The sequence below is a fragment of the Calliopsis andreniformis genome, chromosome 10 (genome assembly GCF_051401765.1).
Source record: "Calliopsis andreniformis isolate RMS-2024a chromosome 10, iyCalAndr_principal, whole genome shotgun sequence".
Taxonomy (NCBI): Eukaryota; Metazoa; Arthropoda; class Insecta; order Hymenoptera; family Andrenidae; genus Calliopsis; species Calliopsis andreniformis.
The window spans coordinates 9,403,772-9,431,036 of NC_135071.1; the positions used below are offsets into that span (position 1 = coordinate 9,403,772).

The 27,265-nt window shown below is 30.4% G+C and overlaps 1 protein-coding gene across 1 annotated transcript in view; it reads left to right on the forward strand.

The window, feature by feature from the left end:
• Positions 1 to 8,764: 8,764 nt before the first annotated feature.
• Positions 8,765 to 27,265, forward strand: part of Ca-alpha1t (Ca[2+]-channel protein alpha[[1]] subunit T) — an 84,271-nt gene continuing 65,770 nt past the window's right edge. Inside the window, exons 1-2 of the mRNA XM_076387329.1 lie at positions 8,765 to 8,912; positions 12,568 to 12,701. Of these exons, the coding sequence (XP_076243444.1) occupies positions 8,820 to 8,912; positions 12,568 to 12,701 (227 nt within the window). The 5' untranslated portion in view covers positions 8,765 to 8,819. The remainder of the gene's footprint in view (positions 8,913 to 12,567; positions 12,702 to 27,265) is intronic.

Below are 27,265 nucleotides of genomic sequence, written 5' to 3' on the forward strand. Positions count from 1 at the left end.
TGGGTGAAAGGATATTATAGTAACAGTTACAGTATTTCAATATTCAGTAGCATCATTGGAATGGACTTTACAAATATTATTTGATAAATATTGCTTGAATTTTAATTGCTTTTATATGCATATTGGTTACAGTCCATAGATAATAACGTTCTTTTTAAAGCTAAAAGAGGGTACAAGAGTTGTCTAAATAAATATAAAAAAGCAAGCTTTTATACACAATCTAGGAATACAGATTTCCAATAACTTACATAGTTTTCAAATTATATACAAGTTCGTCCAATATTTCTTTATATATTTGATAGTTTTATTTCTTGATACATTGAATCAGAAGCTTGATATAAATCAAAAGCATATCAATAAATATGATTCTCAACCCTGCAGAAATTTTTTGTTATTCTTAAAAAAAGACTCCAAAATTTTGATTACAATCAAAACGCAGTATAATAATAAACATGACAGTGACGTCACGATAAAATTAAAAAATAAAATATGAAGATTCGTAACGACAAGACAATTGTCTTTTGGTACGAAAGGCTGCATTTAATTCAGTTCTAGCGAAGAGAACGAAGAGATAACTATGTACAAACTAAATTGTAGAATTAACTACGCTACATTCATGATTGGCAGTTAATTTAAAAGTTTCGTAGAATAGCCTTACTCTCACGAAACCGAGAATAAATTGTTTGCATGCAAACACATTAACGTTGGTATAAGCAGCAACATAGATTGCGCTCAATAATTGCGCATCGTGACCTAGAAGAGACAAGAGCGGCGGTCTTGGAACTCTTACACGTTGTGGAACCTGCGTGACTAAGTTTACTTTTTCCACTCTGCTATGTCAAAATGTGCATAATTTATCCTGTACAGGCTCCCCTACAAATAGAGCTCGACGAGAATTTTTAAGGATTTCTGCATTGAATTTTTGAACAGGTTGAAATTTTGTTTTTCTCTCATATTACGTACAATTTTTTTCGCTATTTTTTTGGGGCTTATTACCAAATTATTAGAAAAAATAAATATCTGACATTTTGAAATGGGACAATGATAAAATTTAATACGCATGCGATAGAACTAAAGAGAAGAACGACATTATTTTTTAATTAAAAACGAAAACTAAATTGGAATTGAAATTAAAAAGAAGTTTGTCATAACACTATATTCATAATTGTCTTTAAAAATTCTACATAGATACAATAACTTTTGAACTTTTATATTTGAAGTAATTTATAATTTGAAGTAATTATATGCCGACACGTTCATTTGTTCTTTTTGATAATAAACTTTTCTTTTCTTCTTGGCTTTTACTTTTCCTAGCTAGAGTTCGTTCGATTTTGAACAGCAATAACTCTTCTTTAACAAATTTCAATATAAATAATGCCTCCAAAATTGTTGAGGCTAACAAATGTATCGTAAAAATATAAATGTTCACTTCCTGAAGGAACAGTTACTCTTTGGCTTGCTGATGACACAGAGCCACCAATCAAAGACTGTTGGTTACTGCCGTATTCTCAGGTTTCCATGTTAGAGTATATAAAATAACTCATTTATTTATTTAACTTTTTTTCATTTTTTCACCGACTGTTACCAATTTTGAAAAAATGCACAGATTGTCTACATATACATGCGCTAAAGAAGCACTGACAGTTTAAAAATTATTCAAACTGTGCTATTACTATGTATATGTAGACAAGCTGTGCATTTTTTCAAAATTGGTAACAGTCGTTGAAATAAAGACGAGTAGCATAAAAACATAATAGCCAGTTATGAATATCATTTTTATATAGTCCTAGATATCATCATACATTGGGACAACTCGCAAGCAATGTCTTTGAAGATTATTTCGTTTATAAGGAAGATAATACTTTAAATTATGTTTGGTTACTAGCACGCGAACCCTCACTTTCTATAAAATAGTATCTGAGTCCCTTCCTGAATAAATTCTAATTTTTAAGAGCCTAGGTATGAAACCCAGAACGATAATATTTATGGAATTTACCAATCAGTAGGTATATTTATTTCTTGGTACAGTAGAACATCGTTTAATCGAACGTCGAATATTCAAAATTTCTGCTATTAAAAATTTGAAGTTGTGCATATTGAATGTAATAACAATAAGAGTACAGTTGGCCATTGATTAAGACTTAAATAGTAAAATAATAATAGTAAAATAAAGCCAGCTGTTAAAAGGGTGTTTCAGGTTTGAATCTCATGGTACTTCGCATAATAGAGATCCTATTGTATATTTATCAAGATAACTAAAGCCTGCAGATCTTTATGTATTTATGAAAAATTTCAATGTTACGTCAAAAATTCATAAAAACACAGAACTCGTACTAGATGCAAAAATGTAAAATTTATCGGAAGATACCTACGCTTTATAATAAGTATTTGAAGAGTGAAATAAGCTTTTATTTAGCTTTTTCCAATTTTCTCTGTGAAAATAGAAATTTGCATAAACATCCGCAGTCTAGTGATAACCAACGTGAAATTGCGTAAAAATACACAGAAAAGAATTAATTCGAAGGCTATTCTGTTAATGGAAATACTGAAAGGAGATTATATTATAATACCAATAAATAATGGAAGTAACAGGAAGCTTCTAGGGAGAAAACGCCGAGCACTCTAACTGGCAAGGACTCGCGGCAAAAACCTAGAGTTCGAAACAACTGTTGCTCGTGTTTTTCTTCGATCGTTATCTGGCAATGGCGCGATCGCGGTAGAACTGTGGTGCATATTCCTTTCTGCATTAGCGGGAGCCGCGAATCGTGGCAAGATTCGAGGGTTACGCGGAGGAGAGAGCCTGGCGGAGGCCAGCCGTTTATTGATCGGATACACTCCGCATGTTTGTGGAAAGCAGATAACACGGCAGGTTTCTCGCGATTTGTCCGAAGAAACTTCTCGTCCAGCTCTGTTTTCCCATCCTCCGACGATGTCGACACGGCGATGGAGGCAGGAAATCCCTACCACTTAGCGTGTTAAACAGTTGCCCTGCGATCAGACATTGATATGTGGCTACTCGCTCTTACTGCACGTAGGGTATCATTCCTCAAAGTGATGGATTTCTACCTCGTTTGTCAGTAGTATCAAAGGGTACTCAAGTTCTTATCGGGATTATAAAATATAGGGTACCTCGGAATGAGTGTAAAAAGCTTTGATAAATTGTCCAAGAGTCGACTCTGACAATGAGTGAAAAAACGTTATTTGAAGGTGCAGTCCGAAACAAAAAATTTGTTTTGCGTATGCTTTTGCGTATAATCACGAAACAATGTTGCTTTTTCACTCATTATTTATTAAATTCATTAACAGTGATGAACTGTTCTTGTGCAGCGGCTGGCTTCTACAGTGGAGAAAAACATAATTTATTTGAAATCATTGAACATTGACATTATCTTTTTCCGCTTTTATTGTGTGTACAATTTTCCTGGTTTTTTAGTTAAGTATATTTTCTACAGTTTCTGTTCAAGCTTCCTATAAGTGTTGTCTGTAAATACTAACACTATGACTGAGTAACTATTATGATTGAAATTTTCTCTAACTATAAATAGTAATAATTTTATGCACTAATACGTTTAAACAAGCACTACTTCTTTAGATTATGCACGCAACATTATTGAAAAATGTAAATGCATACATCTTATCTATTATGGACCGTATTCATTATTCTGCTGAAATAAAAAGCATATTGTATAATAGTAGATACTGCATAGACGTCCACTAAATGAAACAGATCCACAATAAAAAGTCTATTACTTACATACAACTGCTGTAGTTTAGTGCTATAAATACTTCAACTTTTTCAGTTTTTAAAATATTGTAGAGTTTCGATCAAAGAGAAAAAATAGTAACGAAAAAAATATCGAGCTAATCTCTGATATTCCTTTTCATAACAATAACATGAAAGAAGAGAATTTAGGGTATAATCTGCCATTTTAATACTAGTGTTAGCTGGAGTAGGGATAAAAGAAGATCTATAAATATAGTTTAGATATATAAAATATAGTTTTTGTCAATGACTCGTGTTTTTCTTAGGTTTATAAAAATTACAATAGAGCAAGGAATCAATGTTCCGATGAAAAATACCTACATATGTAAATTTTAGATAGGCACCATTGACCAATGAATTATTTAGCCACGTTTCAGATTTCACCCAGATTTATTTTCCAAGCGGCGGAATGAATTGCTCTTCCTATATAACGTGTCGGACCTAATTCGTTTGATAGATGTCCGTAGAAATGAGAGATGGACAGTTGCTATTCCAGCAATGGTCAGGTTATTCAGAATTTATGTGGAGAATTCTATTAATTTCGTATCACTGTCAGATTTAGTTTTGATTCTTTATTATTAATAGAAAAAGTTAATAGACATCCTATCATTTAGGTAAAAGACTCATTAACATTTTATGAAGAATTTTGATTCACTAAAATGTTAATCTTTTGCAAAATGATCTTCCTTTCAAGATCAAAATTGGTCAAATAAAAAAAAATGTTAATCTTATGGTTTTTTTTAATGCGTTATAGTTAATCACCGTAGGAGCCATTCCAAATTGTATATTCAATACTGTAGTCACAGATTTTTTTCAAACTTGGTGCATCAGCAGACATAGTCAAGAAATTAATCGTAAATTATTAGTTGCAAGTTATGTCAAAGTTTGGCCTCCTAGCTCGAATAGTTTGATTGATATTTAACCCTAGAATGACACCCTGGGATCGCCAGCAACCCCACAAAATTTGAACTTAAAAACTTATGTAGCATGCACTTCGAAGTAACTCACAAATTTTGTTTTTTTTTCTGCAAACAAAAACCAGGCTGTGCAACTATATTTTATCTTTTCTTGACGCTATGACGACAGCTAGTTTCGAAAATCACTTAAAATGACACCAATGTGGTGTCAAGTGGTTATCATAGTGTTAAGATGCCAAAAAAAAGAATGGAAAAAGAATTTTTTGAAACTAATACAAATTATTTTAAAAATTAGGATTTTTTAAGTAATCACACAATGTCACTTACACCCAACAATAGAAGGCTGTTGTTCTAGGGTTAGCCCTTATTCTACAATCATCCTTTTTACTATCACTGTCAATAATCTAGGTCGTTCATGCCTATAAAATATTTTTTGTTAAATTGTTTGTTGTTCTGTGTCCGTAAAGGTTACATCGTTTCTTTTACTTTCTAAGGCCTGTGCCTTAAAATATTCACATTGCTGACAAAAGATTAATGTTCCATTTTTGCAAAAATCAACTGAACTTAATAATCTCGTAGCAGGCATAGTTCATTTCACAACACACATCTCATAAGTTACATTTTCTTTACCAATTCTCCAGTATTCCAGTACTCCAGTACTCCAGTGCTCCAGTACTCCAGTACTCCAATTTTCTGATGGTCATATTTCACGGTGGAGGATTCGAGAAAAAGATTCTATATTTTATGCTGTTGGGACACTATAAAATTTGACGTACAATTTCGCAGCAGTCGACGTTCATTTCATAGCACATGTGTCACAAGTGGAAGTAAAGCTTGGAGATTTACAGTGAGGATAACAATATTACTTTCCTTACATTTGTATAGAGTACAAACGTTGAGATATAAACGTTCGATGACGCTACCAAACTATTCGTCATATTTGCTTCCAGTCGTTTCACATCTTCTGTCGTAAGCTTTATGTTTTGAATAAAATTGCCGAAATCAGTAAATTTTTTTGAAACGCTTGTTTTATAGGAAAGACTTGCAGAAACACATTCATATTTTTGTCATGGCAGGGTGGGAACCGTGTTATATTTAGGATCAATAGTGTAACTTCGAATACTGTTGTCTGTATAAAAAGTTAATAAATTGTTTCTAGGTTAATATCTTGAAATATATCAGAGATATAAATAATACACATACATAGACAGCAAAATTTGGTATAGTTAAACAATTTTTGGAGTAGTAATGGAATGTAAATATATATTCTACATCGACATACATATACCTATACAATTCTGTCTATGTGTATTAATAAATGTTTATTTTAATTATTTGAATATTTTATAAATCTTTGTAACTATTTTTATGAAGGTCTGTGTATATAAATTTTTCTAAAATTGTTAAAATTAGTGTATATAGAATTAACATAAATAATTATTCCTTTGATAACAATTATTTGAGTTTATTCAAAAATATTATTGAGATCAGTAATCGTAAAAATTGAATTTTATTAATGATTACTATTTTTATATGAATAATGAGATAGAAGTAACGGAAAAAGTAACTAAATAACAAATCATTAATGTATCTGGTCAGTAACAGCACGAAAAGTTTCTTGTATTGTGGATAGATGAGTTCATACGTAAATGAATATTTTAATAATAGTTAATTATTCAAAGTTTAAAACAGAATCTGCAAATATATAAAGAATAATAATTAAAAATATTCAAGACCTTAACATCGGTCTCTTCCAGCCCTGCTATTGTTCATAATTTTTGAAACAGAAAAGGTCGTGGTAAATTATTCGTGAAAAATAATTAAGTAGTAAAGGAAAACAATAGCTACAATAATATATTGTTAGAATTTACAAAGCAGAATGGTGAAATTGTATTCATTAAATTACTTCTTTCATGTGTAGAACTTAAAATGCAATTTTTGATTTATTAATTTTAGAAATTTTTTAAACTGTAAACGACGTTATTTAAATATCTGATCTAAAGTAGTTGTCATGTAAATACATTTATGTTTACTGTGCATGGAAAAGGGCAACAACCTTGTGGCCATAGACAAGTCGCATGGTAAAGCATCGCGTGCACATTATTGCGTGCATTGCCAGGGATTTTCGTTATTTATACTTGTCACTTGTATCTTGAAATTTTTTCTTAAGATTACATCACGCAAAAAAATGTTTCTTTTATTCTTAGGAATTCTAAGTGCATACATATAAACACATATTTTATCATATTGTTTGCAATGTTAACATTAAATTTACCCGATTTTTCTATTGAAATATTTACAATTTGTTAGCAATATTTTACATTTTGTTTACTTCAACTCTTATATTTCGAGGTTTGAGAAATTTTTCAAAATGATGCTCGAAAACTACCATTATGGGAAATTGAAATGAATTAAAAAGGACGGAACGTACATAATATGCAAAAATATGTCAATTATTCAAAGTAAAGTACACATTATAATATTAAAAAGATAAAACAAATCTCTATATAGAGGCCACTGCTGTAATTAACTTTACGAAACTGTGAATTTGCATAAATTTTCAGTATAGCCATGATTCTAAATAGAACTCTAACAAGAGTCTCTTTCATACAACTTCATGTTTGATTCAGACTGTACATATTAAATATTATAAAACTTTCTTAAAACTACCGTACTCTTGAATAAAAAGTTATTCATCTAATATTTTCTGTTCTCAATTGCTAACCTCTATCGATAGTAATGGAGAAGATTCTGATGGTCGATAGTCAGACATGCCATGCACGAATTTGTATTCCATCTGTTATATGTCTTTTATGAAAAAATAGTAGATATGATTCGCGTGATGGGCATCGTTTGCCAATATTTTCGTGAAAAGAATTGATAAAGGACTACACTTAGGAAGATTGCAGGTCAAATATCATTATTTCAGTATTTATCTTACATCAAAGGAAACTCAAGTCACGCACCGAGGAGGATAGTGTTTAGGTAATAGTTACTTGGCAACCGTGATCGATCTGGAAGATTACAGTTACGTCTTGTTTTATCGATCGATCGTTTTGTGACGACACGATGGTGAAATGTCATAACACGGGTTAAATTGGTGCAACGGGGTAACGATAATGGTCTCAAACGACCTCGGGTGTTGGAAGCATCCGAGTCTGTCGGACGCTCTACAATAGCAAAGAAATTGCCTTGTTGAGATAAAAAAAAAGAATAATCAAGTGTTCAATTTTTCGTATCGATTGAATCTAAAGGCAAAGCGTCCGTAAACGGTGTTTTCATAAAGCGTGTAAATCGACGAGCGCAGAACCAGTTATCCTTTTTTATTCGACTTCGATTCTTTCGTGTTGTTTTAAAGGCAGTAGGTATTCTTAAAGTTTACACCGCTGCATATTTCTGATTCTGAAAGATGTTTCTGTTACAAATAGTTTTCAAGTTACTATGCATTTGAGGATAAATTTCGCTAACAAATATTTAGAAAAAGATTTACCAAAAATATTATATTATTTTAGACGTACCGCTTTCTTTTGATGGGGAAATTCTTATGGATAATATCTGTTTTTGTTGGAAAAGTAACTTGGTCTGAAAAGTAACTTTCAATTTGGAATAAAGAGGAAGCAAATTTATTGTTATTATTTATTTTACACTATATCTACATAAAATATTTGAACCTAATTCTATGTTTTAACTTCTTTCGAATAATAGTGCTGCATAAAATTTATTAATTAAGTACCTCATTACAAGTTACAGTTAGTTAATTACTAGACCGTTTAAGTATAAGTATTTTTCACCTGTATAAGCAAATGTCCCAGCTGTACCATACTATAGGAGACAGAATAACTATTCTGAATAGCTTATGGTGTCTATTCTTGTCTAGCATACCCGAATAGATCAATTTTCTCATTGTCAGTTACATTAAGGGAAAGTTTTACTTTTCCTTTCGAATTAAATAGAAACATATTCTAAAATCAGTAATACATTTCAAATAATTTTTTAACTTAAGGAACCCTGTGTGTGGTGTGCTTACCAATATCTGTCTACGTTCAGTGAATCTGAAATATTCAGTTCTACAATATAATACTAGAATATGTTTAAAATATTTTCCTTAATGTAGAATCACGTGGTTTGAAAGAGTGAGCATGATGGTGATTCTTTTAAATTGCATTACGCTGGGAATGTATCAACCGTGCGTCGACGATCAATGTGTAACGAATCGCTGCAAGATATTACAAGTACGTAGGTATATGTGTACCTTTAATTTAAGTGCTGTACTCACACTACCGGCTAAAGCTTTCACGCACTCATTGTATACTGGGGGAAGTAAGGAGTTTCTTTTTAAACAAATCGATTGAAGAGAATATATCATAAGTATTATGTTATCTTCTTTTATATACTATAACTATGTTTTCGAGATCTAATATCAATTATAAATATATATTATTAATAAACTGTATAAATATTTTCATTTTTTCTGGTAATTAGAAGACCATAAGGTTATGTTTTTTTGTAAATGCTTTTTCACCGCTATAGGTTCGAAATTAAAATTTTGCGCATAAATTTTGTATCAGTGGAATTAGCTACAGCTTTTAGAGATTAAAGAAAAACGCAGTGTACATTTTATGGTAAAAAACTGAACAAAAGTTTAGAGTTTGTTTAACGATAACAAACGAATATAGTTAGAATAGGTACAACTAAGGATTGTCATATTAGATACATATTCATTCCTGTATTCAAAGTTCCTTAAAATTTATAAAAGACTTTAACTCATAATAATGTATAAAGGGTGTTTAACGATGGGTGTTAGAAATTTTAAGAGGTAATTCTGCATGCTAAAATAAGACGAAATTGCGTATTAGACTTCGTTTTTGAGTTATTAATTGTTGAGGAAAGCCTAAAATACATGTGAAATGTGTCTGACTCAGGACTTATTCTACTGACTTCGCTGTGTCTGACCAAACGCACGTCAGCGGTAGAATAAATCCCAATTCAGGCACGATTTACGCGAAGTTTATACGTTTTTGTAGTAATTAATAACTTTAAGTCGTAATTCCAAATATTATTTCGTCAATCTTGATTGTCGTTCTGTTTTGATATGTAGAATCATCCTTTAAAATTTCTAACACCTATCGTCGAATACTCTGTATAGGTACTGTGTAGATATATTATTAATAACGTAATACAACATTACTGCATATTAGGATTGTCGTTTAGAATAAAAAGTCAATTTTTAGGGAAAATAATTTTTTCATATTGGATAAAGAACTTAGGTACATGTATTCATATAATTAGATATGTACTTTTCGCAAATACAATTTAAATGCAACATATCTGATGTGAACCTTCCAGTACTTCATTGAAAACAATTGCATTTATATTCAAAAAAGGAAAAATATGTCCAATATTGAATACTTAAATTATGAAAAATTTATCCCAACAGTATACAATATTTTAGTGAAAATTGACAAGTGATGCTGTGCTCTTAGCCGATAGTGTGTTTTCAGTGATCGAGGTTTAAAATTCCATTTTCACGTAAATGTAAAAAAGAATTGCAATTACAATTTTATACCTGACGATTTACATTCAGAGTTTGCAGCATTTTCAACTACAGCTTACAATGAATGCAAAAATATCGTGCTATATCATAGCAAATGCATCCTCAATCTGATTAAGCAAATGCGATTGGAGGCGTAGAGGACCAATCATAGATTCTATCGACTCATGTGATTGATATAATTGCTGATACATTTATGATAAACTACGATATTTTTGAATAGAGTGTACACGGTGATATCACAGTTTAGTTTAAAAAATGTAATCGGTGACAAAAATAATCTTGAAATTGTGAAACTCTTACGTGAAATTTTTGGAATTTTCAATCCTCCTTTTTTGTATTAGTAAGAAACATTTGCGAAGTGTTTTTTTGCTAGTTAAAGTGTATCTTCTGTGATGAAATTGCTGGTTAATAGAATAAGTTATTGCTAGAATAAGAAGCATAGATACACAGGCTTTTCTTGGTTGCTGCAAAATGTAAATTTAAACTTTGAAAGTAATATTAGTATCTTAATAATGCTTCAAGAATTCTTGAGGATACAATAAAATTTTTTATAGAAACGTGAAATTGAAACAATAAGATTGCCAAGAGCACTTCGCGAATGTACACTGGAATTTAATATTTTTTATTTTCAGTATAAATCAGTCTCCACAAAATCAAAAAATTGCAAGAAAAAAAACGAAGTAAAGATTCTATTTAGATAACTATAAAAAAGATTTAAAATTATAAATATATACACGGTATTTGAAGAGATGAAATATTTTCAATATATTATTTATCAGTAATATCCATGCATAATACTAATTCCATAAATTCAGCTTCATATTGCGGAAATAATTAAAGAATCCAAAATTTTTCATCTAAATAATACAATAAGTACAATATAGTATTTAAAATGAGGGGTTGAGACTTTGAAATGTATGATCAAATCCAGTTAGTTAAAATAAAGTTATACATAGAAACAGACTGACAAGTAGAATGCGTCAGAATAAAAGTTACTAACTCTCAAACTACTATTAGGGTACTTATAGTATATCAAGGCAGCGACTTAAAAGGAACTATTTTTAGCTGAAAACATTAGCGCTATAGAGATTATACATCAGAGAAAAGTTCACTAAAAAATTAGTATTTTCTTTTTTGTTTAAATATGTAACAATCATTAAATATTCTGCAATTACTTTCGTTTAAAAATGATTATTCATGGGAAAGAATGTAATTGAAATATAACAAAAGAACCTTTTTTAGTTATTTTGTAGTTAGTTTGAATAAGTCAAATTCTGTACAATTTGAAGTATTCAGACGTTTTTGTTCAAGTTTTGCATATTGAAATAAATTCAAAAATGAGTCTCTCTACATGATACATGTTATTTAAATCAAATGAAAGCTATTTAGTGTCATAACTGTTTACTTTTTTTCCATAAAACCATGTCTTTTTGTCTTCATGTATACGCATACTTTTTTTACTAAAGTGGCATTACTTTTTTTAAATCTTTGCAGAAATAAATCAACTGCAACCTGATATCGTTCAATTTAAGAAAAATAAGATTTGCATTGCATATTGGACGAGAAGTTTATTCTTAAATTTATTTTTTACACGTCTAGAACTGTTAAAATAATATATTGAATTTTGTTTTTAATCAGAACTTTTAATTCTTTAATATTATTCTTTGTATTATTAGTAAGTTCAAATAAACAAATATTAATAATATACGCATATATGCTACTCTTTTTAGATTCTATCTAATAATAATTAGATAAATAACTCTTGCGTTTTAAGTAAAGAAAGTTATATTTTACTTGTAAGCTACTATCCTTATATCTAAACAATTATTTTAGTGAATAATATTAATAATTATGCTACAAAATAACAGAATAGGTTATTTTAGTTAAATTAAAGTTAATTATTTGTGGGCCAAGACACCAATGCAAAATTTATAGAATTGAATGATACGCCATTTCCCAATAATAATTTTTTACATTTTTTGCTGTTGCCTTCGAAGTTACGTTATATTTCATTTGTAAACTACTATCCTTATATTTAAGCAACTATATCAATGAATAATATTACAAAGTATACTAAGAAAATTGGTATAATGTGTGTTATTTCTCTGATATTGTAAAACGCTCGACTGCTCAAAATTCCTTATTTGTGGGTTAACACACCTATGCAGAACAGGGGTCACATAGCATAGAGGATAGTGGCAAACACTAGAGAATGCCAGTTAGTGTCGATGAGTAATGGATCTCAAGCAGCATCGAGTGTCTTTGATCAGTTACGCCTGATCAAGCTGAGCGTCCTTTTGCCTAATTAGTATACGTATCGCCCATGTTCACAGATGTTCGACGACATCATTTTTGCCTTCTTCTCTCTGGAGATGACAATCAAAATGGTTGCGATGGGTATATATGGGAAAGGGACGTACCTCGCAGACTCCTGGAACAGGCTCGACTTCTTTATAGTAGTGGCTGGGTAAGTGTTTTCTAATTTCCATTTTCGATACGGTCGGCGTCTACAAGACACGCTACCGCTCAGCAGTAAATATTTGATCACTCTTCGTATCTGACAAGAACCATGCCGAAGTGTCAATCTTTGACGTTTATGAAACTATACAGGTTTTTAGAGCAGCCAAAAGTATTCATCCCTTGCTTCTTTATGAGCTAATATTCATGTTCATGGATTATAATAACTTAATTCATATTAAGGTGTAAAACCTGCAATAGTTTCTGATTTATTAAATCTAATAAATTCTCTATTTTCATTTTTAGGGGTGGTTTTAGCCTCTTTGCTGTGAATAACAGCCGATAAAAAGAAGTAAGTGTTGAATATTTTCGGCTGCTCTGCAAACTTGAAAGGTGCTATTAAAATCAGAGCTTGATACTTTGAGACCTTACTTTGTGAGAATAAAGTATAGAATATGGAATATAGAATAAAACATAACGTAATTGAGTACAATTAAAAAATTTAATTAGTACATTAAATTAGTAAATTTAAGAATACAATTGAATTCCTTAGACAAATATAAATAAGCTTCTGTTACACGGTTTGCTGCATGATCAAATATTTCTGAGTGATAATGTGTGTCCGTTTTAATTTTAGACCGCATCAGAAGATATTTTCATCTCTTGTTATTTTCAATAACGGTGAGAAAAGTAGTTAATGTCAAAACTTTTTTTATGGGTGTGAAGCAACTTTAACTCCAGATTTTATTTCGAAGGACAGTTTAACTTCAGTTTGTGTAATGTCGATTAGTAATAACTGAAACAAGATTCTCCACGCATGTTAACAAATTTCTAAAGAACTACTACAAAAAGTTGATAAGTCATTCGAAACCGAGTAAATTGCGAAACTATTCAACTTTTGTCTGAAATACATTTTCATATCTTTACCCCTTAACTAGCATAGTACCAGTATTATAACATAATGTTATATAATTGCTACCATAACATTATAAAAAATTATTAATAATAGCAAGAAGAGAATTCACAACTTTTTAGTTTATTATAATTTGTAAGTAATTCACTAATATTTTATACAACTAATATTAAAAATGAAATAGTAGTAAACAGCTGTGGTTTCATCATACTAATTAAAGGTTTAGGGTTTTGAAGATGTTCAAGTGAGCCTATTTCAGAAGAACACCCTGTATATGTATACATAAAATTTGTATTGAAAAATCGGCCATTCATTTCCTACAAACATCTCAATTTTTTAAAGCATCATAAAAGTTAAGACGTAAGGGATACAACAAAACCTATTAGGACATTTTTGCTCTATTTCTACACTTTAGAACATCTATAAAATTAGAGGATCCCCTAATTGTTAGTTTAGCATATAAATCTGTTAACTTCAAGGCATTATTATTATTGCAAAACGAAGGCAGAGAGTATATCATAAAACATTTTGTGCTCCAATTCAGATCTCCTTTCACTCCTTAAATTATCGAAGGCTATATTTGTTACATCCTGTGTACGTGGGGGAGACCAAGGCCAGGGACAAACGTAACACGGAACGACTGTAAGAAACATTATAAAACAAACACCAATTGACCAATAGTCTTCTACTTCCACCTTTGTATGTTATTTCTATCTCTGCTCCACCTTAGTGTTTGTCCACACATGATAATAAGCGGTTCTTTGTATTTTAACGTTTTATCGAAATACTGAAAAGTATTTCTAAAACTAGTAAGGTCTATTTTAATTACGTATCCTTTTGTTTGGCTTCATAAAATCCTTTGAGTTTTTGTATCGTACTCAATAAATATTGACTTATATGTGAGTATAAAAGTTGTTATGATTATAAGTTAAAGCAGTATGTAGAACACGTTTATGAGAAATGTTGCTAGTAACTTTTGGCTTTCTTCTATGCTCTTTGCCTTACTGGATATGTTACTTCAATAAAATTTATTAAGGAACGAACTTGCTAAGTTACATTTCCTAAATTCTACAGACGACCGATTTTGAAGTTTGAAACAAAACACTATAAAATAACAAAAACGAATCATGTAATCAGCGTGGTCAACGTTTTTCAATACAATTATTAAAAATAATATAATAAGTTTGAATTTTCCGTAGATTCATCAAATTATTTTCCTGTTTAACGTGGGCATATCAAGTTATTTCTCTGTATATCCATTATAAAAACAGTTATTTATATCTTGAAATTTATTAAGATTTTCAGCTTTTCAATTTTGACATACAATAAAAGCATTTCGCATTGACTACTATGCGACATAAAAGAATAGAAAATTGACAAAGATGAATTTATTAAGTGTTTAAACGTGATCTTCAAATACGAGCTTAATGTTTACAAAATGTCCAACATTTGTTAAAGAAAAACATATCGTGGACTGATGTCTTCAAAGTCTATATTAATTTTATGTTAATACTTATACTCATTTTTACTTTCTAAATTTATTTTTACCTTCCAGAATAAATATAAATACCTTTGAAAAGTGGTTCTTCTACTACTTAATTTAATTTTTAAACTTGCCCCTACAGATAGAGACAAAAGTAACAAAAGACATACTTTAAATAAAGGCATATTTACAAAAATTAACATAATAAATGCTAGTTTTTTGGCTTGATTATATTTTCTAATAATGTAAGTTTACTGTCGTGTACGACCTTTTTAAAAATTCTATGAAGCTTTCAAGTTACAGAACCAAAAATCCAAATTGCAACGATCGTCCCTGGTTTCCCCTTTTCGTAAGATTGATCCAGAAAAAGTGTCCCACATTCTACTGAACATCGTTTGTATCGTTACGTTGTGTAATGGATGAAATCCTGTCTTTCCATGCGCTGGATTGCAAAAAGATCATATGGAAAATTGATACGCTAAAAGCAAATTCAAACTTTTCGATACATGCTCGATTGAGAACAAATTGAACATGATCGTTCTAAAGCAATTTTCATTTTCATGCATATATCGCAGCGGACAAAGTTTGCGCTTGAGTCTCGTTTAAATCCGTCGATGTCGCAACAGCAAAGTAGAGGTACGCTCTCGAGGAACGCCTCGAGGAATAAGGCTCGTAGATCGAAACACGTTTCATAGACAAAGCTAATTATACATAGTATGCACGAGTACTCAGCAACTTGCAGAATCATGGGGGTATAATGTTCATTTAATTTTAACGGAGCATAAATGACGGTTCTGTTAGCTACGTGGCGAATTAACATAAAATGCAAAGACAATCAAATTCGTCAAGTGGTTTGTGTTCGTTTTATATAGGATATATCGGATTTCTGCTGATAAGCTGATGAAGAAAATTTGTATATGTTAAGTTGATAATATTAATTTATAAAAAAAATGTTGAGACAATTGATTTTTGGGAGACTAGGTAATGGACAGGATTAATTGTGCGTTTGAAAATGTATCCATTTCGAAAACAACATTAATCCTGTAGTGAAGTCGATGAGAAGATAATAGTGCATTTAACATTCTAGTATACTTACATTTAAACATATTAATGGTTTCGTTTTTGTGTTCCATTAACTGTGAATATATCAATATCTATACACGATGACATCTAATAAAATGACAAAGATCAAAAAATGCAAGTAATGTGTTCAAATTTGCATAGAAGATGACTTAGATAACCTAATGATTTCGAATTACTCATAAATTATTCGTAGTACTAGAAAATATGAGTACGAAAGCATAATTTATAATAAATACAAGTATAACTAATTCAGTTTTCATTTATTGTAATATTTTTACTTTACCTTTTTTGAAACAGACACAGATAACTTTACGCATCGACTATGAGCAACATGTTTCAGGCTTAACATCTAAATTTTGGATATTGAATATTAGATTAGGTCTAGATTAGATCATTCGAAAAGTCTATATATAGTATTTTTTAAAATGAAACACAAGATGAAATATTTTTGGAAATTGAAATATTATTCTTGTTAAAATTTTGTCCAATGAGTTTTCGATTTATAGGTATCATTTTCATAAAAAGATTTATTCTTGACTGAGAGCTTTGTGGACGACCTAATAATAATCGAAGTCTCATCGAAAAGTCTGCATTACACTGGCAACTTCTCTTTGTTAAAACTATCGATCTAGATTCTAGAGGGCTCTATGCAATTCAATTGCACAATGACCGATGTTCATATTCTTTAGCTTATTGTAGTTGTCTAAATTGATCTTGTCTTCATAATAGTGGTTCTTTATGCTTTGCAGCCATGGAGACTACCTTATACTACGTATAAGGCACGTAAAGATAACTAAGCTAACTAGCATAAACTAATTTCACTGACTAATTAGTAACTCTTATTTCTGGTAATTTTGGTGTATGTTTCATTTATTTCAAATTTTCATATAAAATGGTCTGTGTACTAGGCAAGAGATGATTTGCAAATTTTATACTTTGCTTGTACCTATGGCTATTTGTAGATATTACTGAAATCAAAATTAAAAGGAAAATATAAAATACATACTGTTTGCTTTCCAAAATTAATGTCGTTATCTGTGTCATAAATAACTACAAATATTTTTAGTCGTTTTAAAAGCCTTACCCTGAAAATTAAAATTGTATTTACAGTTTTTTATCTTAAACTTAAGAGAAGTCTTTGTATTCAAGTTCTCGATATGATTCTATAATTATGATCGGAGTACGTACATTAAACAATTTCTACATGCTTAAAACATACTTGAACTCTTCTATAAACTTGATTATTTAATTTAAATTGGATCTCTTGTTTTTTACCTACATTCTTACATTATCATACTAAATAGTTGAGGTTTATCATATTTTCCTTTGTAAATATCTATATCCTTGCAAAGTACATTGAACTTCCTTAAATTTCACCATCTGTAATGATTTATTTCGTTACATGTTATTAATTCCTATTACATAGTACATATTGTGACATTATTCTTTGAATTCCATGTTTGACACCAGCTGCTATTCATGAAAACTGTAAGGTTTTTACAACTTTCACAATATACGACATCCTGTAGCCAAAAATTTCGTACGCTAACCTGCACAGAGGAATCCTCTAAATGTATTAATTAACACAATTCGTATAACGTCTCACGCCGTACTAATGGATTAAAATGTATATACAGATATATGTGTTTATACTGCTCAGAGAGAAACAGTTTCTTACTGTTAACAGATTACAGTTTCTGTTAATAATATCAGGACACTTTTGTAATCAAAATTATTTTCATTTAATAATATTCACGTCACTCATTCATTCGTTTCCTTTCATAAGAGTCTTTTAATTTAATCAGAAAAAATATGAGGTACATTATTAAAACAGATTAAAATGACCTTTAAACTTCATGTATAAGTACTGTGAAGAAAGAAATTATTCTAACATATACTATCCTTAATATTTCATTTTTATTGATAATTCTTATGAAATGTTTCATACCGACAAACTATGACCCAATTTTAAATTATTAATTGATATGTACTACGAGCTAGTTGTAAGATTAATATAACAGCACTTAAAGATCTAGACGAAATTATGAATTGCAAATAATTATTGAGGGAAGAAAATAAATAGAAAAATTGTTATGTAAAGTAAACATAATTTTTCATATCTATATGTTGAAATTAAACATGCTAAAGTTGATTGTACTATATTGAAGCACTAAAACAAAATAATAGACATTCCTTTTTTCCATTTTATAACTAAAAGTGTTATTATTATTATTATTATCTCTTTCATTAACTATATAAGAAAAAGACTTATCCTTATCAAATGTTTGCCTTACGAGAAAAACTACCCATTTTTAATAACTTCTACACTGTGAAAATAACTGTCAAAACGATAACACAATATTTAATAGAATAAAGAATATTTGAAAAATATGGTTCGAGAAAGGAGTTTTTTAGCAAATGTGGATAAAATATATATTAAAATTTTTTGCATAGACTTACTTTCAATCTACTATTAGAAAAATATCTGTATAATTAAAAAATATAACTACTTTCAAACTGTTGAGTGGTAGTGTTTATACATATTTAAACTCAGGGTTTGCAGGTCGATTTTTTTAATTTAGAGATACGTAAAATATTTCCGTGTCATTATTTTTGTGTATTTCCTCTAGCAAGATAGCACGGAAGCGTAAACAAAATTCAAAAACATATCGTATTAACATTTTCACAACCCTGGTGGGGCAGACAGTTTTATGAGATTGCTTTGAAGACAGAGAGGAGACTTTACGAGGACAAGAGAAATTTAGGGAAGACAGGAATCCTTTCATAATCGAAAATCAACGAAAAGCAGAGTGAACTTTAAGGAGATTTTGAATTTTCACAAATTCGACGTTAGGATAGTTCATACAATATATAAATACCATTATAATATCACATTTACACTACTATGTTTTTTAAAATCGAAGGTTTGAATATGGGTCGATCTATGTTCCACATTTTTTATTGCTGATGGTATCCAAATAAGCAATTTCTTCTAGCTGGATAACGTCTTCGGTAGATGTACACGGAAGGTAGATAAATAATGCAAAGTGTATTACCCAACTCCACTTTCTAAGACCTATATCTCGTGTGTTTTCGAAAAATGTGAAGTGTTACAGATAAAAGTTGAATAGTTTCCAGTGAGACATTATTCAATGTAATCAATCCTTTTTTGTCGGAGGACACTGCAGAATACATGAGGATTAAATTTAAACGTATAAATGGGATACTATATTTTATTGGCCCATAAACGATAACTATCTTAAAGAGGAATCCAGTGACCCATTAATGAAGTACAGCAAGGACACCAAAAGTCATGTGAAAAAAATTAGGACAAGGAAACCAAAGTTTTGGAATGTCGTTATAATAAAACGAGAAAATTCTATAGATCGTCCTGTGTGTTTCCATATAAGAGTTCTCACAAATAAGTTACGTAATAGGAAACCAATTTAAAGTCTGTCATAAAGTACTTCTGCGCATTTTACAACTTGAAATTACCAAATCAAATTCTCCTAAATATGGATCACTGGCGAAGTTATCGTTTCGTTGTGAGAACTAATTTCCATTACCTATAAAATTAGTAAATTAATGTGGGAAACATTGAAAGGAAAGTTTGACACTTTTTATCCATGACTGCAATTTTGAAACATTTGACACTGTTACCAAATATATTTTTAAGTTATCGAATATTCGGTTTAATATGTCGCCGAATATAGATAGTAAAAGGGATTAGAATTGAAATCCTGGGATCGAGAGATTCAGAGTTCGTGGAATTGATTTTACGACAGTGGTTTTACAAGCTTTTTATTGAAGGACCACACACAATATTCACTTGATATATCTATAAAAACACTGCACTTGACACAGCTACTGAACAATACATACATTGACTCTGAAGTGACGAAAGATATTCACATACAGAATATAACAAAGTACTGTACTCGCTGATGATAGTTGATATTAAGAAATTTTGAACTTGTACTGTTAGGTTTGACAGTGAAGAATTTTTATAAAACAAACTATCATCAATCATTCATCTATGTGATATCCCTTTAGCAAAAACGTAGTACTATCTCTTAAATTTTGCATTCTTAACAGCAAAACGAAGTCAAAACTCAAATGTGTCAAAGTACATGCTTATATTATTTAAGAGAAATGTAGTGAAGTCAATGTTTTGCATTTAAAACTTGAAATGACGGGATTTCTTTGCTCTGCATTAAGAGAGCTCATTTGACCTATTTTCAGAAGTACCATTGTTTCTAAATTCTTAAACCCCTTTAGATCACTCTGTATAACTATACACTTAGAATCAAATAAACTGTTTGCAAATTTGCAATACGGTGGGACTACTGAAGCAATGCTTTTGCTTAAATATTCTTTGTAAGTAGGTGAAATAAAGAAGAATGAAAAAATTGACATGTCAGTTCGATAATTGAAATGTTTTTGGGATATAATGCAGAAATATTAATTCATCCTATTTAATATTAATTTTAAACATTGCACACAATTTAATCCTAAAGTAGCTGATTAGATTTTACTAATGATCTATGTATATGTATAGGCTATTTGACAATAGATGTTACAAATTTTAAAGGGTGATTCTACATGTCGAAACAGGACGAAATTGAGGAATAATAAAATTGCATTTGGGACTTCATTTCGTTATTAATTATTGAGAAAACACCTAAAATAATAGCCATGAAATGTATCTAACTTGGGACTTATTCTACTGACTCGACTACGTCTGACCTTACTAATGCACGCTAGCAGTAGAATAAGTTCCAGTCAGACACCTTTCACTGAAATTTTAGATGTTTTTGCACCAAGTAATAATTTTAAAAAGAAGACTCAAACGCAATTTTGTACGTAGGTAGAATCATCCCTTAAAATTTTTGACATCTACCATCGAACATCCTCTGTAGTATATTGTGGCAGTTATTGATATTTTTTAAGTATGTTTATGAAAGTAGTACACATATAGGTATAAAAAAAGGGGACTATAATAACTACGACATACAGTATCAATAAAATAATTTATAATAGCAACACATATTACGATAGTATGATGGGAAATACAATCAACAATTATAGCAAGCAATAATTTATGAGTAATAATGAAATGATGAGATTAGTAAAAATTTCAGAAGTAATTGAGTGATTAAAAGCCTCGTTTGAATCAGTGTTAACATTCGTAACAAAACTTTTACAGTTATCACAAACAAAATCCTGAATGGGATTTTGATGAGTGCCATTTCGTTATTTGATGGCTTTAATTTCGTATATTATAATTTTCACTTGTACGTTTCCCACCTTGTGTACATAGAAATAATACGGTCTTCCTATTACTCCAAATATAAACTGAAATTAGAGAAAGTAGCATAAGTTCCTATGCAACACAGGCTTTTAAGGCAAGGTGCATCATGTCTCGAACTGCTTCTAATTATGAGCTCATTACGTAACTTCTTAACATATACTATACTGCAAAATGCATATTACTTCAGTGTTTCGCTTTTATTTAAGGCAAAAGATAAATCCATAACAAATGAAGATTATGTGATGATAAAAGTAATTAAATGTCTACATGTATAAATATAAATATTGATTTCACCTTAAAATTATACAATATTGAAGAGATGTACAAGCTTTGATTTAGGTTCTCAATAAACGAACGTTCTTTGCAAATTTTTGTTTAAAAACAGGAAAAGGTACTAGAATGGAGTTTCGTGCTATATTTATTTATTAACATTATTAGTATTTGAGTCATATATATTTTTGTTTATGAAAAAATTCATTTCTGATATGTAAAAGTATCATTTAGATAATGATTCACAACAATAAAATTCTGTAATATTCAGTTTATTGGTGTCTGAATTTAATTTCGAGATAAACCACTTAAAATTACTAGTTTTAAAACTGAAATAAAATTACCAATGTTTTAAAACTGGAATTTTCACAGCGTTTAAAAAAGTTTGTGTACTTCGTTATATTCAAGAAGATAAAAATTTTAATAAATATCTAGTCAATTTTTGGTTAGATCGCCTTTTAGTAATAAATATCTACTTTTAAAAATGATCGAAGTCAGTGGTTTTACTTAATCGTGTATCGAAATGTGTTTTTACTACAAGTAAACAATAATAATATAATGCTTAGTATATCAAAAACATACAAATACGTGATGAATAAAACTGAACAGTTTTCCATCACTTTGTGTTGCAGTTAACAATAATTAAAAAAGCAGTACCCAACTGTTAGCAAAAATTAGATGCCTTCTTTAATGTCTTACACAAAAACGTACGTATAACAAAAAAGTAAACGTGTTAGTATGTAAGAAATTCAACAAAATGTTATTTTAACAAGCAGTTTCAAGACTCAAGGCTCAATTGCATTGTCTGTTACAAGACATTTATGTATACATTACCCCTCGTCTGTAGCCTTATTTTTGCCGATGCCGCCGTCTGCAAACTGAATCGTTTCGATTCAGTTGCAGTTTCTTTATGTTTCTGTGCTTCAAAAAATCCAAAAAATTTTTGAATACTGTTCCAAACTTCTAAAATATCATCCAATAACTTTCATTGTTTTACGTTACCCAGGTCGTGCTTCTTTTTTACTTTGAAAAAAATTCAAGAACAAAAATAATCTGGGTTATGAACGATTTATGTTTCAGACAAAAAGTTAATTTATTTGGGTTGATATTTATTCCTTTTTCTAGATAGAAATTAAACCAATGGTTAAAAAAGATCTAACATTAATGCTACACGGATTTTGTATTTTATACGTACAAATATATTTTTCGATTTACATTTCACAGACTATTTATTAATATAGATATTCCAAATAGTTTTTTATCTCCATAGAGGTATATAGGATACACTCTCCTCTTGTTATCATATGGTATTTACTTTTGTTATTGTTAGTTTGTAAACTTTCTTCTGACCAACACTATACATAACTTTACTTTTTGTCTTTAGTCTTATTATAGCTTAGTGGACATAGTAGCAAAACTATTTCCTTCGTGGCGTACTACACATACTATGAATTGAAATTCTCAACTAGACTTTTGCCATCTTCATCACGTTCAAAGTTCATGACTCAAGGGTTGCGTTGTCGACGCCTGTGCAATTATACCTTGCATAAGGGAGAAGCACTTGCCACGCCTTGAAAGTAAGCTGTTCCTTTCGAAATACTGTCGAAGTACATGGTACAGCAATATTAAGAACTTGTTTTGGGATACTGAACATTCCTGTATCGATCTTTTGGAACGGTTTCATGATCGACAGCAAAAGATGTGTTACATGTCAAGGTACTTAATGCATACCAAAACCTGCAGAAGTGCACGAAAATTATGCGGAGATCGAAACTTATTTATACATTTTTTATGCGGCGTTTTGAAAGTCAAAAAGATATCTCAGTCTATATTTATCTCTACTTTTTACCTTCTGAATGCTGATATTCTTCATTGACAATTTGACAAATTTTTCATTTTTTGTTCTAATCAGTCGCCTATAAGAACATAACATTTAAGAATGGTAATAAAGAGTCACTTAATCTTTAAATATCAACAAAAAATATGTATAGTGTCAATTGCTCTTTTTGAGCGGACAATTGAATAAATGAAACATTTGAATATACAAAGTATCAAGGAATTGGCGATAAAACCCAAAAAGGGTGAATCTGCATGAAAAGAATTAATTGAAAACATAGAATAATATTTTCATACGAAGTTTTAAATTTGAATAGATCAATGTTAAACATTCATCGAATACTTGACTATGTTGTAGACTAAAAATAGTTTTCATTGCATTTGAGTTTATAAACGCTACCAACATCATGGTTGATTTATATACAATGAGGGCGGCCTAAAAGTGGCCATAAAAATCTCTCCTTCAATTGTAATACTATAAAAAATATATTATATACAATTTGTATGATATCAAGAGACTAGTATATTGTAAAAAATATTTTTGTGTCGAAGTCATTTTTTTCGGAGATTTCAAAGTCATTGATGTTCTTTTTTGTACAAAATGAATATATTGTTTTCCTTCTAATATATGGTTTACATATTATAATTGCATATATTTATAATTACATACAAAATATTATTGTATATCATTATAATTGAAGGAGATATTTAAGTGGCTACCTTTAAGCAGATCATCCTGCATAGTCATGTGTAAAAAATTCTTCAGCAAAGAATACTTTTATTTCATTAGTTATCCTTTCCCATCTGAAGTAGGTATTACAATAAAACGGAACAACAATACAAATACTGCAATGAAATCTGTTAGGTTGGACAAAGGTCATCGGTAAGATCAGGAGCAAGTGCACGCATGTGAGTTGCAACGTGGACTTTATCCACGTTTTTCCTGTGGAAATTCCAACTTACGCTGTTGACCACTAGATCGATGCCCATAAACAATTCTTGAGATCTCCCGTACGTCTCACACCCTCCAATTAGCCTATGGTATGCCTATCGTAAACTATTTGTAAGGTGTGGGACGTGTGGGAGATTAGCTTCCCTCTTTCGGCAAGGAATTCCCTGGCAATCCTGCCTGTGATAGAGTACAGCCAGGGATGGTATGAGACCTGGTGCCTGATGACTTCATGAGATAGAGAGGGAGCTTTACGAGTAGGGTGGGGATTGCTCCACCAACTAATGAATGCTAGGAATCCCCATTCCATTTGAAAAGTTCCCTCTGTATTTCATGACGTCACCGGACAGCAGGTTTCACACCATCCCTGAGTACAATAGAATAGGCGTGGGGGAAGACAATAATCTTAGGGCCCAGCAGAGTTGAAAATATGGGCCAGTCGATGAGTGGCAGTCACATGGATTGGATGTGAGAGTGCTGTTCAGGGTGTTTCTAAACATAAGGGACATTTTTGGAAGATAAGTTCCACATAAGTAGACAATGAAGAACGTTCATGTGTACATATATCCAAAAACGTTTAGTTTTTTAGTTATAAGCTATTTTATACAGGGATGGTATTCGGTCTTGAAACCAAATTTTTTATGGGTTCGGGAAATTATTTATTTTGATACCGAATTAAATGAAAGATGCGGATAAAGTACAGTTCTTGATATTAAGTAGCTAAATTAGTACCGAAATGAATTTTCGGTTCTATTTTTGCTCTTATTAAGCACATCAAATTTATTTCAAGTTTCTATGTGAGATCAAAATTATTATCAGGGATGATATTCAGTCCCAAAGGACCGTTTATAATAGGAGTCTCATTGAAGGACTTGTGTCTATAAGGGCCTTAACACGTGTTTAGGGCCTTCTGAAATAAACACAACCTTCTCAAGCAACTAATTTTCTAAGTCAACAAACTCTTTCAATATATTTGTCTCATCGATATGCACGAGTTATTCTTCGTTTCAGAAGACAGTGCTACCTTTAAGGTGTTATAACTTATTAGTGCAAAACAAAAGCAGATCAAACACTAAGTTAAAGGATATTTTGTGATCCAATTGAGATATTCTACCACTCCTTAAAATATTGAAACGTATACATGTTACACCCCGTATGTAAAGAACTGTATTTTGTCAGTACCTTTTATTTAATCTCATAACAAAATAAACAAGTTCCCTAATCCAAAAAGAATTTCAGTTTCAGAACCAAGTAACATTTATTTCGAGGACATTTATAAAACTGAAATTTAATTCCGTTATTTTTTATAAAACCAGTTAAAAAACCGAAATGAATTTCGGTTTTTAAAATGAAACCGCTTTGTAAAACCAGTAAATAAAGTTTTTAAAACGGCGTCATAAAGAAAGACTGATTAAATATGGTCTATTTGAAAAGGTACACCAAAATCAAAATAAATTTCGGTTTCGGAACCAAATACTATCCCTGATTTTATATCGTATATGGTATGATACTTTCTTTAAAATCCATGTCTGTGTGCCACTCATTCATGGAGGCGAAATATCTCTGGGCAAAGTAGGAGCTTAAAGAGAATAGCACACCATGAAAGCATGTAATATACTAGCGTTTTGAGCAATATTAAATACGATATAATTAAAAACCTATGCATTTCCTGGCATATGTGCATATGAACCTTTTTTCATTGTCTTTGTATCTAGAATCTATCCTCTAAAAATGTCCTATATGTTTGGAAGCACTCTGTATACGTAGATATATACATATATGAATGTATACTTTGTGTGTACAAGAATGATATAGAAATACAGTGTGTGTTATTGTAGAAAGTGTGTGTTATTGTGCGAGACTAAAATTCGCAAATATGCAATCAGGTATTTGATTCTCTTATGCATAGTAATTAAACTGTTTTTATTGTAATTTTATTGTATATAATAGCATCAATTGCTTTTGTGGATATCTAATGATACACAGAGAAAACCAGGAAAGGGGTGTAAAATTTCCTACATTATTTGAAGTATTTTAAATTTTATAAAAGATCTTTCAGACCTGTAAGGTGGATTTTATTTTGCACTGTTGTCTATAAAAGATTGCAGTATAAGATGATGTGTAATAACAGATGTGATAGTTCACTATTAGTGCAGCTTTGCATTATTCACAGAGTGGAGAAGTTTGCTTTGTTTAGGAGACATTGATATGTTGATCCTATGTATTTCATCGTAATCTGTGAAGTAGCGACTTTATTGAGCAATCGTGAATTGATTAAGGATTTTCATTCTTTGTTCTAATTTTCATTTAATTTTTATTGTAAGCAAGTGTATAATACAGTTTTTTAAAACACTGAAAATTGATATTCGTGGAAATGAAGTTTTATTTATGAAGAACTCTATTGTTTTTTCACCAGTTTTTCGATAAGAACTCATATTTATATTTATTTTGCATCTGTTATCACACCCTTCTTGATGTGACTTCTTGGGTTTCATTTTCTTCCTTGTTCGGATTTTAGTCGAATCATAAAACAAAAGCAGTTCACCAATGTATAAAAAAAAATGGCGTTTATTGTCTAGGAGCTTGTTGTCTATATCAAGTCATAATTTTTTAGTGAGTGAACACCATGCAATATCCAAAGTCTTCGACATATGGCTTTACTACCCATGTGTAAATATATACACGATATTCGACGAGACATCAGAAATTGTAAGGGGTGATTTTACATG